This window comes from Camelina sativa, chromosome 10 (genome assembly GCF_030686135.1).
Source record: "Camelina sativa cultivar CO46 ecotype springtype chromosome 10, ASM3068613v1".
NCBI classification, from domain to species: domain Eukaryota; kingdom Viridiplantae; phylum Streptophyta; class Magnoliopsida; order Brassicales; family Brassicaceae; genus Camelina; species Camelina sativa.
The window spans coordinates 27,226,731-27,238,834 of NC_141889.1; the positions used below are offsets into that span (position 1 = coordinate 27,226,731).

The 12,104-nt window shown below is 41.0% G+C and overlaps 1 protein-coding gene across 1 annotated transcript; it reads left to right on the plus strand.

The window, feature by feature from the left end:
- Positions 1-11,330: 11,330 nt before the first annotated feature.
- Positions 11,331-12,104, plus strand: LOC147937467 (uncharacterized). Its single transcript, XM_087468818.1, has 2 exons — positions 11,331-11,734; positions 11,840-12,104. The coding sequence occupies exons 1-2, from the start codon at positions 11,331-11,333 to the stop codon at positions 12,102-12,104; spliced, it is 669 nt and encodes a 222-aa protein (XP_087324944.1).

Consider the following 12,104-nt stretch of genomic DNA (forward strand, 5'->3'; position numbering starts at 1 on the left):
CTTTCGATTACGGCTCTCATCTGAAAATTCCCACCGACGGCAAACGTCGAGACTCGAGACTGCGGAGAGGAGCAAAGGTGAGAGAGAGCTTGAGAGGAATCATTAAATATAAACCGAACTAAACCGAGCCAAATTGATATATCGAAACTGGTTTTTCTTATTTCTTTTTCTTTTATAAACTGAACCGACTAATTCTCCGGTATTGCAAATAATTTTTTTATTCTTTTGATCAAAGTCGATATTTGTTGGCTAAATGTAACCGGTTTAGAACATATAAACCGAAAATAACCAAGCCAAATTGAAAAATATCCCCTTATTTTGTCATTGTAACAACAAATATTTGCATAAATTTAAAAATTAACAAAGTAAATTTAAATTAATGTTTTTATTGTTAAATGATTAACATGTATGAATCACACATACCTCTTTATTTGATGTATAAAATAAAAAATATTTCCATCTCAACTGACCATAGTACTTCTTTTATGTCAACTTTTTCAAAACAAACTCTTGTAGGTAAATAAATATAAAGTTTTAAAATTTTCTTGATAGCTAATCATGGATAATTCATTCACGATATCAAATTCTTGATCAGATAGTAAGCTTCAGAGTTTTTTTTTTTAATTATGATCATTGATTATTGGTTGTGAATGAGATCAAACATGTTGACCATGAAAGATAGAATAACCAACAACTCATCCAAGGAAGAAAACATCATTGGTCAAGCCGTCTACTTTATACACAAAATTACAAAATATATTTACTATATCATATGATGAGTAGTATCTTCCATCTTGCATATATAGTGTTATCGAGCAAATTATGAACAGTGTCACTAGTATATGTTGAATGACATTTTTGTAATTAGAACTAAAAATAAGGATAAATGTGGTTTAGAAAGGGAAGAATTCTTATAGAATTAGTAATTTAAAATTAGAGATAGTATTATTTTTTATATACATATATGAACTATTTTTTTATATTTATTAAATTGCTTAAATTTTTAGTTTCTTATAATTTACAAATATGTTAAAACAAAGTTTTTAGTCACTAATTTTAATACATTAAACCTTTTCACACTTTAATCATTTTTCTGTATATATTTTTTTTACTATATGATTATAATAAATAATAATTGCAAATAAATTACAAATATTTTCCTTATTAATTGCACATATTTTCCTATTGAAATTAATAACTTAATAGATAACTTTCCTATTAGAATTAGTGATATAATAGATTACTTTTGTTTTATATATTTTTAAAAATATTAATTGTAATCATTTTCATACATGTCAAAATATTATCGATATATTTGACACATGTCGCGACTATATGAATTACTAATTTTGAAAACTAAAGTTTATATAATAAGATTGTAGGATATGATAACTCGTTTAACTGAATAATTATGCATCTAACTATCAAAGACATAGGATGTGCAATTATCATGATACTATAATATTTAACATATAAACAAAGTAGTTATTGGATTTATAAAGATACAAAAAAAAATGTCTTCGAGCTTAGGACTCTCTTTTTCGGTGAGAGTCTTTCATTATCCCAATATTGATGGGTTATCTAGCCGGCAAACGAACCTTTCTACCGGAGTAGGGTTTAATCGTCTCGAGAAAATATCGGGATTTCACAAGATACACCAAATCTTTCCGTTTCTATGGATATTCGACGAATATTACCAAGATCTTTACTTCCCAATTTCAAATTCTTTAACCCTTTCCGCCTCTCCGCCGCTCTTGTGCTTCGTCTTTTTTCGAACGAGGGTATTCGGAACAGATCTTGGTATTTTTCTACTGCTAATGGAAGCGATTTTGGGGAAAGCTATGGAGACGATGTCAATTGCAGATGAGAGTCCTATCATACTTACGGAAGAGGGTGATTTTGGAGCAGCGGTGGAATGTCGTCTGAGTGTCCTGGGAAGATTACTAAACCCTATTTGTCAGAAAATGGGGAGATGATTATGAAGAGTGCCTTGAGTGTGGGAGTGTATGAAAGAGTTAGGGGAATAGCACTATCTAGAGACACTTTTCAGTTCATCTTTCAACTGGAAAGCGATCTGGAAAGAGTTTTGAAAACCGGCTTTTGGACTTTTGATGAATGGGGGATGATCATGGAGCGTTGGATGGAGAACCCACCAGAGTCTTATCTCTCCACAGTCCCCGTGTGGATCAGAATAAGCAATATCTCACCGAAGTTCCTTTCAACTAAGACTATTGAGGCCATCGCTGGTAGAATAGGCCAAGTTAAGGGAGATAGCTTTTGACCAAGAGAGATCTCAATACAATGCTTTCGTACGAGCAAAGGTAATTTTTGATGTTGCCCAAACCCCCTGGTTAAATCCAAATCTGTCCCAACTTCCTAAGGGTGTTTTTAGCTACGGTTGGTATTGAATATGAGCGGGGTTCGGAAAAGTTGTTTCCACTGTTTACGCCTCACACATGAAAGCATCTTTGCCCTTACCTCCGGAAGGATACCTTGGAGCAAAACTCGAATGCTACTCAAGCTACTTTCCCTGAAGTGGGGAGCCGAAGTTCTACACGAGATCACCGGTTTCCAGAGGATCTGGCAGGAGCAGTAATCCCTCTCCTCTCTCAGCCAGCACCCCAAGGTTTCTCTCAGAAATCAAACGTTGTGGCTCCAGATGTTTTATCAAAGATGAAAAAATACTTGTACTCGGGTGATCCAGGCCTCATGAGCCAGCGTGAGCAGGTCTTGCGCATGACTCTGGAGTCTATTGCTAAGGACACACGAGCTCAAAATTCACTGCTACGGCTTGAGCCTCCCCCTGTGCTCACTCACAGTCTGCATAAAGAGAGAACGTCCAGTTTTTGAGTTTCTTCAGAATGATAGGGCTAACCTGATTACTGATAACCATGATGTCAACAACCTTAATACACCAAATGCGGCAAGCGGAGATCATGAGAAATACTTGCAGAGTCGTATGGAGGAGGAGCCTAGATTGAAGCATGATGTACTGCCTAGGCAAGGTATCTGTGAACTGGAAGCAGCGGCTTGCGGATGGTTTCAGTATAGGGGTTACAGATACCGTTGGGGATAATGTGACACCGAGAAGGAATCAGGGCCAGAGAAGTTTGGATCCTGGAGTAGGAAAGCCAACACTACCAACAACGGAAATCAGAAAGCACATGGTTTGTTTTGGAGGCAACGGAAGGAGAGCTACATAGGAATGCAATGTCTAAAAGAAAAGCAGAGGGTGAACATGAGGTTCTCCCCAAGCTAATGAAGAGAGATCCAGCACTGAATGACGATGGAATTTCGATTGTAGGTGCAACCAATGCTGACAATGAGGTCTTGAGGGAAGGAGCGAGTAGTCTACATATGTCTGACAAACAAAGGGGTTTGGTGGTTTTCCAGAAACCACCCAATTCTCAATGAGGTGTAACATGTTGGAACTGTCAAGGAATGAGGAGCTCCTCGACAGTTCGACGTCTGAAGGAAATGCGTCGTGAGCATTTCCTAACTTTTTGTTCCTTCTGGAGACTTAAAACTCCAGTGATCACGTAGTAGGAGTTAAAGAGTGGTTGGGGTATGACCAAGTGCATATCGTCGATCCAAATGGGCTTAGTGGAGGACTAGCTTTATTTTGGAAAGACATGTATGTGGTCGAGGTTTTGCATTCTGATTCGAGAATGATTGATACTAAAATCATTAAGGGAGATCTTATTTTCTTCATCACATTTGTATATGGAGACCCTGCTCGCCATCTAAGACAGGAGGTCTGGGAGAGACTAATGCGGATAGGGATTCAACGAGATGAAGCTTGGATGCTCACTGGTGACTTTAATGAGATTATGGACAATTCTGAAAAGCTGGGAGGTCCTAGGAGACCAGATAGCTCCTTTTATCCATTCCGTACGATGGCAAGAACATGCAAAGTTAAAGAGATTCTAAGCTTTGGGAAACGGTTGTCATGGGGTGGTAGAAGAGACAACGTCTGGGTCCAGTGTAGGTTGGACAGGAGTTTGGTAATAGGGAGTGGTTTACTCTGTTCCCTCGGGTGAATACTGAATACTTGGATCTCTTGGGTTCTGATCATAGACCAATTTTCACTAGATTGGTTGGAGATGACACAAGTTACAAGGGGAGGTTTATCTTTGATAAACGCTTGATCAATAAGCCGGAAACTGAGGATATCATCAAAGAACTTGGAGAGTGGGGAATCGGAGCTCCAGGAGCTCAGTGACAGGGAACTTAGCCAAATGTCGTTGTGCTTTGTCATGTTGGAAACACAGTAATCTGATGAATTCTTCACTGCAGATTCAGTTTGCTTAGGAAAGTTTTGGAAGAGGAATCAACTAAGCTGCACCCTAATTTCCAGAAATTAAGCCGGATAAAAATGGGCTTTAGCGGTAGCCTATCGTGAGGAGGAGGTGTATTGGAGACTTAAGAGTCGAGAATCCTGCTTCAGGCTGGTGATAAGAATACTGCCTACTTCCATGGCAGTGTCAAGTATAAGAGGTTAACGAACCGACTGATATCACTGGTTGATAAGAATGGTGCTGAATGTTTTGAGGAGGGCTCTAAAGGTACTGTGGCGGCAGAATATTTTTCTGAGCTTTTTAAAAACCTCTAACCCATCTGGATATACTGATCTCTTGGAAGGTATGGAACCACGCGTGACTGAAGATATGAACTCTTTACTAGTGGCTCCAATCACGGATCAGGAGATTAAACAGGCGGCTTTTAACATCAAAGGGGATAGTGCTCGGGGTGCTGATGGCTGGACTGGTGCTTTCTTCCGTAAATACTGGGCAATTGTTGGCCAAGATATCACCAAGGAGGTTCAAGGGTTTTTCAACACTGGTTCTTTACCGCAAGACTGGAATCACACTCAGCTGTGTTTGATCCCCAAGAAGCCAAATGCCAACCTTATGTCGGATATGCGACCAATAAGCTTGTGCTCTGTTCTTTATAAGATTGTGTCAAAAGTCCTTTGCACACGTCTCAAACGACGCTTACAGGTTTAGTCTCAGAAACACAAGGCGCTTTTGTAGCAGGGCGGTTGATATCTGACAATATTCTGATCGCACACGAGATTGTTTATGCTCTCCAGACGAATGCAAAGTTTAATGAGAGTTTCATTGCCATCAAGACAGATTTGTCGAAGGCGTACGATAGAGTTGAGTGGGACTTCCTGGAGCATCTTTTCATCAAGATGGGATTCCATAGTCTATGGATTCGTTGGATAATGGTTTGTGTTCGATCTGTTACATTTTCTGTGCTCATCAATGGGTGTGACTATGGATTCATCAAACCGGGTCGTGGAATCCGACAGGGAGACCCACTTTCTCCTTTCATTTTCATCTTGTGCGCGGAGGCTCTAGTCCATGTGATGCACCGCAGTGAGATTCAAGGAAGCTTAACGGGGTTCAGTTTCAATGATTCCTGTCCAGTGATACAACACTTACTTTTTGCTGATGATAGTTTATTCATAGTCGGCCATTAAAGAGGAGTGTGAGGAGATTATTCACTGTCTTCACCTGTATGGGAAGGCGTCTGGGCAAGTAATCAATTTCACCAAATCTGTAGTCACATTTGGGAAGAAGACACCTGAGGAGGTTAAGGTGATTGGTCAAGCAAACGTTGAAAATTTTTGAAGAAGGTGGCACAGGTTCATATTTGGGGTTACCGGAATGTTTCAGTGGATCAAAGCAAGCACTTCTGGGGTTCATCGGTGATAAGTTACAATCTCGTTTTCAAGGATGGTTTGCGAAATCTTTGTCCTTGGGAGGGAAAAGAAGTCTTTTGAAGGCGGTGGCGATGGCACTTCCGGTTTATGCCATGTCGTGTTTTAGATTGAGTAAGAACCTTTGCAGGAAGCTCACAAGTGCCATGTGTGAGTTTTGGTGGAGCAATTGTCAGGGGAAGAGGAAGATTGCGTGGGTTGCGTGGAAGAAAATGTGTAAATCCAAATCAGAAGGTGGTTTAGGGTTTAGGGATCTTGGGGATTTTAACCAGGCCTTGTTAGCTAAACAAGCATGGAGGATTCTGAATAACCCTGAGTCTCTGATTGGGAGATTCTATAAAAGCAGATACTTTCGTAGTCTTCATTCCTTGAATGTGGCTCTGGTTCGAGACCGTACTACGCGTGGAGAAGCATATTACATGGGCGTGAGTTACTTAAACAAGGTTTAATGAAGACCATTGGGGATGGATGTGATACCATGGTTTGGCTAGACAAGTGGGTTTGTGACAAGCATCCCAGAGCACCCTTTAGATCGCAAACCTTTTTTCAAGTCAATCTGCGTGTGTCTGAGCTTCGGATATCTAATCAGTCTCAGTGGATAGGGAGAAAGTGAAGGCTTTATTCCCCCCGGATGATGCAAATGAAATCTTAGCAATGCCTATCAAGGTTGGAAGCCGGGATCGTCATATATGGCCATATTCTAAGTCGGGCTCCTACTATGTTAAGAGTGGTTATTGGTTGAAACAAACACTTCCATCAATATACAAACCTACTGATGCAGTTGTGAATCATAGGAATGAGCTCAAAGTGAATGTATGGAAGATAAAGACAACTCCCAAAATTAAAACTTTCTTGTGGCGACTGCTCTCAGGTGCTCTTGCGGTAACTGAACGTCTAGCATCGCGAGGTTGTGGAGGAGATATTCGGTGCCCGAGCTGTGGTTTTCAAGCAGAAACTATATGTCACCTGTTATTTGACTGTCCGGTAGCTCGTCAAGCCTTCGCTCTGGCGAATGTCCCAATTCCAAATGGTGGTTTCTCCCCGGTAGATGTGGATAAAAACTGGGAACACCTATGGTCTCTGATCCAAAATGATACAATCCCTGAGGAGATACGTTATGCTATACCTTGGTTGCTTTGGGGAATTTGGAAACATCGCAACACTTTGGTCTTTCAAGGGAAACATGGTGATCTTCGACATATGGTGCTCACTGCGCAGGACAACTCTTCTCAATGGTTTGCTGTTCAGGCTCTACCTTCTTATGCTAGATCATCCCGAAGTGTAAGGCAGAGCAAATTGGAGATCAAGTGGTGTAAGCCTCCAATGGGTTTTGTCAAGTGCAATATTGGTTCTTCATGGAGAACAAGATCCAGGTTGTCGGGGTGGATCTTGGATCATGAGAGATTCTCAAGGACAGGTACTCTATCATGCTAGAGATGCACTTACAGCTCCAGACTCACGGTTCCTTGCGGCTTTGAGAACCTTCCTGTGGGCAAGTGAAGCGGTCTCAATTCTGCAAATACCTAAGGTAGAGTTTGTCATGGATAATTATATGGTCAGTGAGGCTGTTAATAATCCGTCGGTTTGGCCTCGGTTTCATCTGATATTGAATGAAATACATATGATGTTGTCTAAGTTCTCTGCCTGGAGATGTTACTCGGTTGCAACTACTGCCAACAAGGTAGCAATGGCGATTGCCACAAGCGTTACAAGAGCTGGTCGGTTTCAGTCTTATCTTTCACTTGGAGGGCCTTCTTGGCTTCATGATCAAGTGAGGGGTGAGGCGTTATAATGTTGTTGTTTCTCTGTTTCTATGTTTTTTCTTTTCCTCTGTTCAAACCTTCCCATTTTGGTTCTATTTGAAGACAAAAAAAAAAAAAAAAAAAAACAAAGTAGTTATCTATAAAAATTATAAATTATTAAGACTATTTGGTGATAAATAGTAAATGGATGTCATAAATTAGTATCATTACCATTTCCATTTACTATTTATCACCAAATAGTCTTAATAATTTATAATTTTTATAAATAACTACTTTGTTTCATAAATTAGTATCATTAATCGTAATTTCTTTGTGATGGCGATTAGGTTTTGGTTCTTAAATGTTTCTCGGCGGCGGAAATTGATATGGGGATTGGTGGTTTTCTGGTCGGGTTTTGGTTCTATGGACTGGAGATTTACGATCACGATCTGGTGAATCAGGAATATGGGATTTGGAGAGTGTGGGATCTCGCTTTCCAAGGACCAAGATCGGGGGGTCTGGAGGATAATACAGATTGTGAGAGTTCAACTTCCTTGGAAATTGATCGGGTCGTTATGGGACCAGATTGGGGATGTATTGGGCGATTTGGTTTTGCTTATGGAAAGAGTGGGATTTGGCTTCACGAAGTTCTGGGTAAGAAAATATTCTGTATACTCTGGTTTCGCGATTTGATGAGGGGGTCAAGGATTCGACATTTATTCGTGATTGTGAATTCTACTTATAATCAATTGGTATTTATTTGGTTCTGGGTGGTGCTCGATAGTTTCATCTCGTTTCTTTCAGTCTCTCTGGACAATACCAGTAGAGTTTTCTTTCCTCGCGAGTTGTCTGCTTGTAAAGCTTCGGTTATTTCAAAGGGTTCTCATTGTGCTTCGGGTTCTTGTAGGGTTATCATGCTCAATTGAACCTCAACAAAGGAAAGGCTGCATTAGTTCGAACTGAGACGGTGAAAATTTCTGATGGCACATCGCATTCAGCAGTTTTCTCTAACTCTCATTGGGAGATTGATGAATCCTTCGATTCAACGAATGGAGTCCTTAGTGGCTAATCTGACAAGATATGGAAGCTTGAAGAGAGGGTTGAAGGTGCGGATTTTGGTCAGGATACCTTTCAGTTTAACTTTGAAACTGAGGAGGATCTTCAAGGGGTGTTGAGGAACGGTCCTTATCACTTTGATAATTGGATGTAAGCCTTGGTCAGGTGGGAACCTATCATTTCAGATACTTACCCATCTGCTATTAACTTCTGGGTGAAGGCTACTGGGATTCCTATGCATTTTGGGAAATTGCAACCCTACAAGCTATTGGGAAGAAGATAGGAATCCTTCGTGAAGTCGATGAGGAAACTGGTAGTTTTCTTTTGACTATTAATGGCTTTACTCCTTTGATCTTTCATTTGGTGGTCCCGTTTAACACTGGAGATGAGGTGGTGGTCTCACTGGAGTATGAGAAGCTACTCGGTTTTTGTAGCCATTGCTATAGGCTTACACATGATCAGAAGGTATGTCGTGAGCTAAGTAAAGGGGAGGGGGGTCGTGGTCAGGGAGAAGGTGTGGATAAGAGAGGTGGGTCATGGAATCAGCCATTACTGAAATCGAATGTTCAACATTTTGAGGGTGGTTGGGAGAAGCCGAGGAAGGTTGCTAAGCGAGCTCTGGATTTTAATTCAGAAACAACTCGAGAAAGGGACCAACAACAGGTGCGTACTGGTGAGAGTTCAAAAATGGTTCCAGATACCAGGCTAAAAATCATGGAGTAATGGGGTCAGCAAATGAGCTACGGGCAACAGGCAGAGGCTCGAGAGGGGCAGGGTATCTTCATGGTCCATCAGTCACGTACACAGCCACCTAGAAAGGGAAGTGGTCCTGCTTGGCCGAAACCTATGTATCAGGTGAAGAAAAATCTTTGTTCCGCAGCCTGGTGTTTCTTTTGAGTCAGTCATCCCTCCCGCTGAGGCCATGGTGGTGAAGGAGAAAGACTCACTCATGGTTTGATGTTAATGGTATGCATGGTGGTGAGAATGAGGCTGGTTTATCGATGAGTTCTGATGATCTTCTTGAGGATGGGGAATTTCAGGAGGGTGAGGCACCGGGTCTGGTTGAGGATTCAGTTGTTAATATTGATGATGGTCAAATGGAAACGTGATAAGGGTGGGTCCGATGCTGAGGATGATGCTTCACAAGGTAATGTTTCTAGAAGGCGGTCTTAATTAGGTTACTAGAAGGCGGTCTTAATGTTTCTAGAAGGGACCAGACGGGATGACAGCCCTTTTTTTCAGAGGGTCTGGCCTCATTTAAAAGGGGACTTGGTTGCTCTGGTTAGGGATTCTTTCGGACTGGCATGTTTGATCCCAAAATTAATGAAACTAATATTTATTTGATCCAAAGGTTGAAACACAAAAAGAATGGCAGAATTCAGGCCTATTAGTTTGTGCAATGTGAGTTATAAGATAATTTCGAAAATTCTTTGTTTCTGGTTAAAGAAGATTTTGCCATCTATTATTTCTGAAACACAATCGGCCTTTGTTTCTGGTCGGTTAATTACGGATAATATTCTGGTGCCCAGGAGATGTTTCATGGCTTACAGACCAATAGGATGTGCAATGCGGATTTTTTGGCCTTCAAGACGGATATGAGTAAGGCCTATGATCGTGTTGAATGGGATTTCTTGAAGGCGGTCTTAATTAGGTTAGGATTTGATTCAAAATGGATTTCTTGGATAATGTGGTGTGTGAGCTCGGTTTCCTATCAAGTGTTGCTTAATGGTCAACCCCGTGGATCCATTTTACCAAAGCGGGGGTTGAGGCAGGGGGATCCTTTATCTCCTTATTTGTTTATTCTTTGTACTGAGGTTTTGATAGCTAATATCAAAAAGGCGGAGAGGGAGGAGAAAATTTCGGGGTATTAAGATTGCACATGATTCGCCCCCTATTTCTCATTTTCTTTTTGCATATGATAGTCTGTTTTTCTGTAAAGCGGATGAAGAACAATGTTCAACAGTCATGAATATCATAGGAAACTATGGTAAAGCTTCTGTTCAGGAGGTAAATTTGGACAAGTCTTCTATTATGTTTGGTAAGAAGGTGACCCCGGAAGTCAAGGACAAGGTAAAATCTGTTATTGGGATTTCCAAGGAAGGGGGTATGAGCTCATACTTGGGAATTCCTGAGAGTCTCGGCGGATCAAGAGTACAAGTTTTTGATTATGTGCGAGATAGGTTAAATGATCGGGTGAACGGTTGGACAGCCAAGTTTTTATCAAAGGGAGGGAAGGAAGTCTTACTCAAGTCGGTGGCTTTGGCTCTTCCGACGCATGTTATGTCTTGTTTCAAAATCCCTCAGGGTCTATCGACCAAAATGACGAGTGCAATTTCAAATTCTGGTGGAGCTCTGATGGGAACGACAGGGGGCTCCACTGGGTGGCTTGGGATAAAATGTGTAGGGATAAATCAGCGGGAGGATTGGGATTTCGGGAATTGGAGACTTTCAATGATGCTCTACTGGCTAAACAGTATTGGCGTTTAATATAGTTTCTGAATTCTTTATTTGCTCAAGTGTTTAGAGGTCGATACTTTAGGAACAATCATCCATTGATGGCCAAAAAACCTTATTCACCCTATTTTGGGTGGAGAAGCATTTTTTCAACCAAAAGTTTAGTGGAAAAAGGTGCTTGATGGTCGGTTGGGTCAGGGTCCAACATTTCGGTTTGGCGGGATCCTTGGATTCCCGATCAGTATCCTTGACCTGCAAATGGTAGGGGTAGACTTCTACACCCAAATCTAATGGTAAATCATTTGATTAATCCACATACTAAAGAGTGGCATTTACCTATCCTTCAGGAATATATGGATCCGGAGGATATTCAAATTATTAGGAGTTTGCATATTAGCAAATTTGTAAAACCTGATCAATTGGTGTGGCATTATACAAAATCGGGTTGGTATTCGGTTAAGTCAGGTTATAAGGTAGCTCACGCTATGAAGGCGGAAGTGGAATTTGGTCCAAATTGTAATGTCCTGAGGTATCAGGCATGGAATCTTCCGGTATCGTCAAAAATTAAACACTTTTTCTGGCAGATCGCTTCTGGCTCTCTTCCGGTGACGGTGCGATTAGCTTCCCGGGGAGTTAATTGTGATACGATATGTAAGAGATGTGACCTAGTGGCAGAGTCTATTAATCATGCTTTATTTGAGTGCCCTAGTTCCTCTAAGGTGTGGGAAAAGATTTATGATGGATTACACTCATACAAGTTCCCTTTTGGTTCGATCTATTCAAATCTAGGGTTAGGTCCTATGGCTTTAGGAGCGACACACAGTTCGATACCGTGGTTGGTTTGGTTTATATGGAAGGATAGGAATAAAAAAGTTTTTCAAGGGTTACAATCAGAGCTATTAGATATTGTTAATCAGGCTTTAAAAGAACAATTGTGGTGGGAGGAAGCCCAATTAGCAACAAGGAGTGGGCCTGGTTTGACGGAACCTTTGCAAGGTCCGGAGATGATAATTCGGTGTCAAGTTGATGGTTCGTGGAAATCTACGGACCAATATTCTGGTTTAGGCTGGTGGTGTGGTGATGGTGAGAATCAGACCTTGGTTTTGGGTGCAAGATGTCAACGCTGA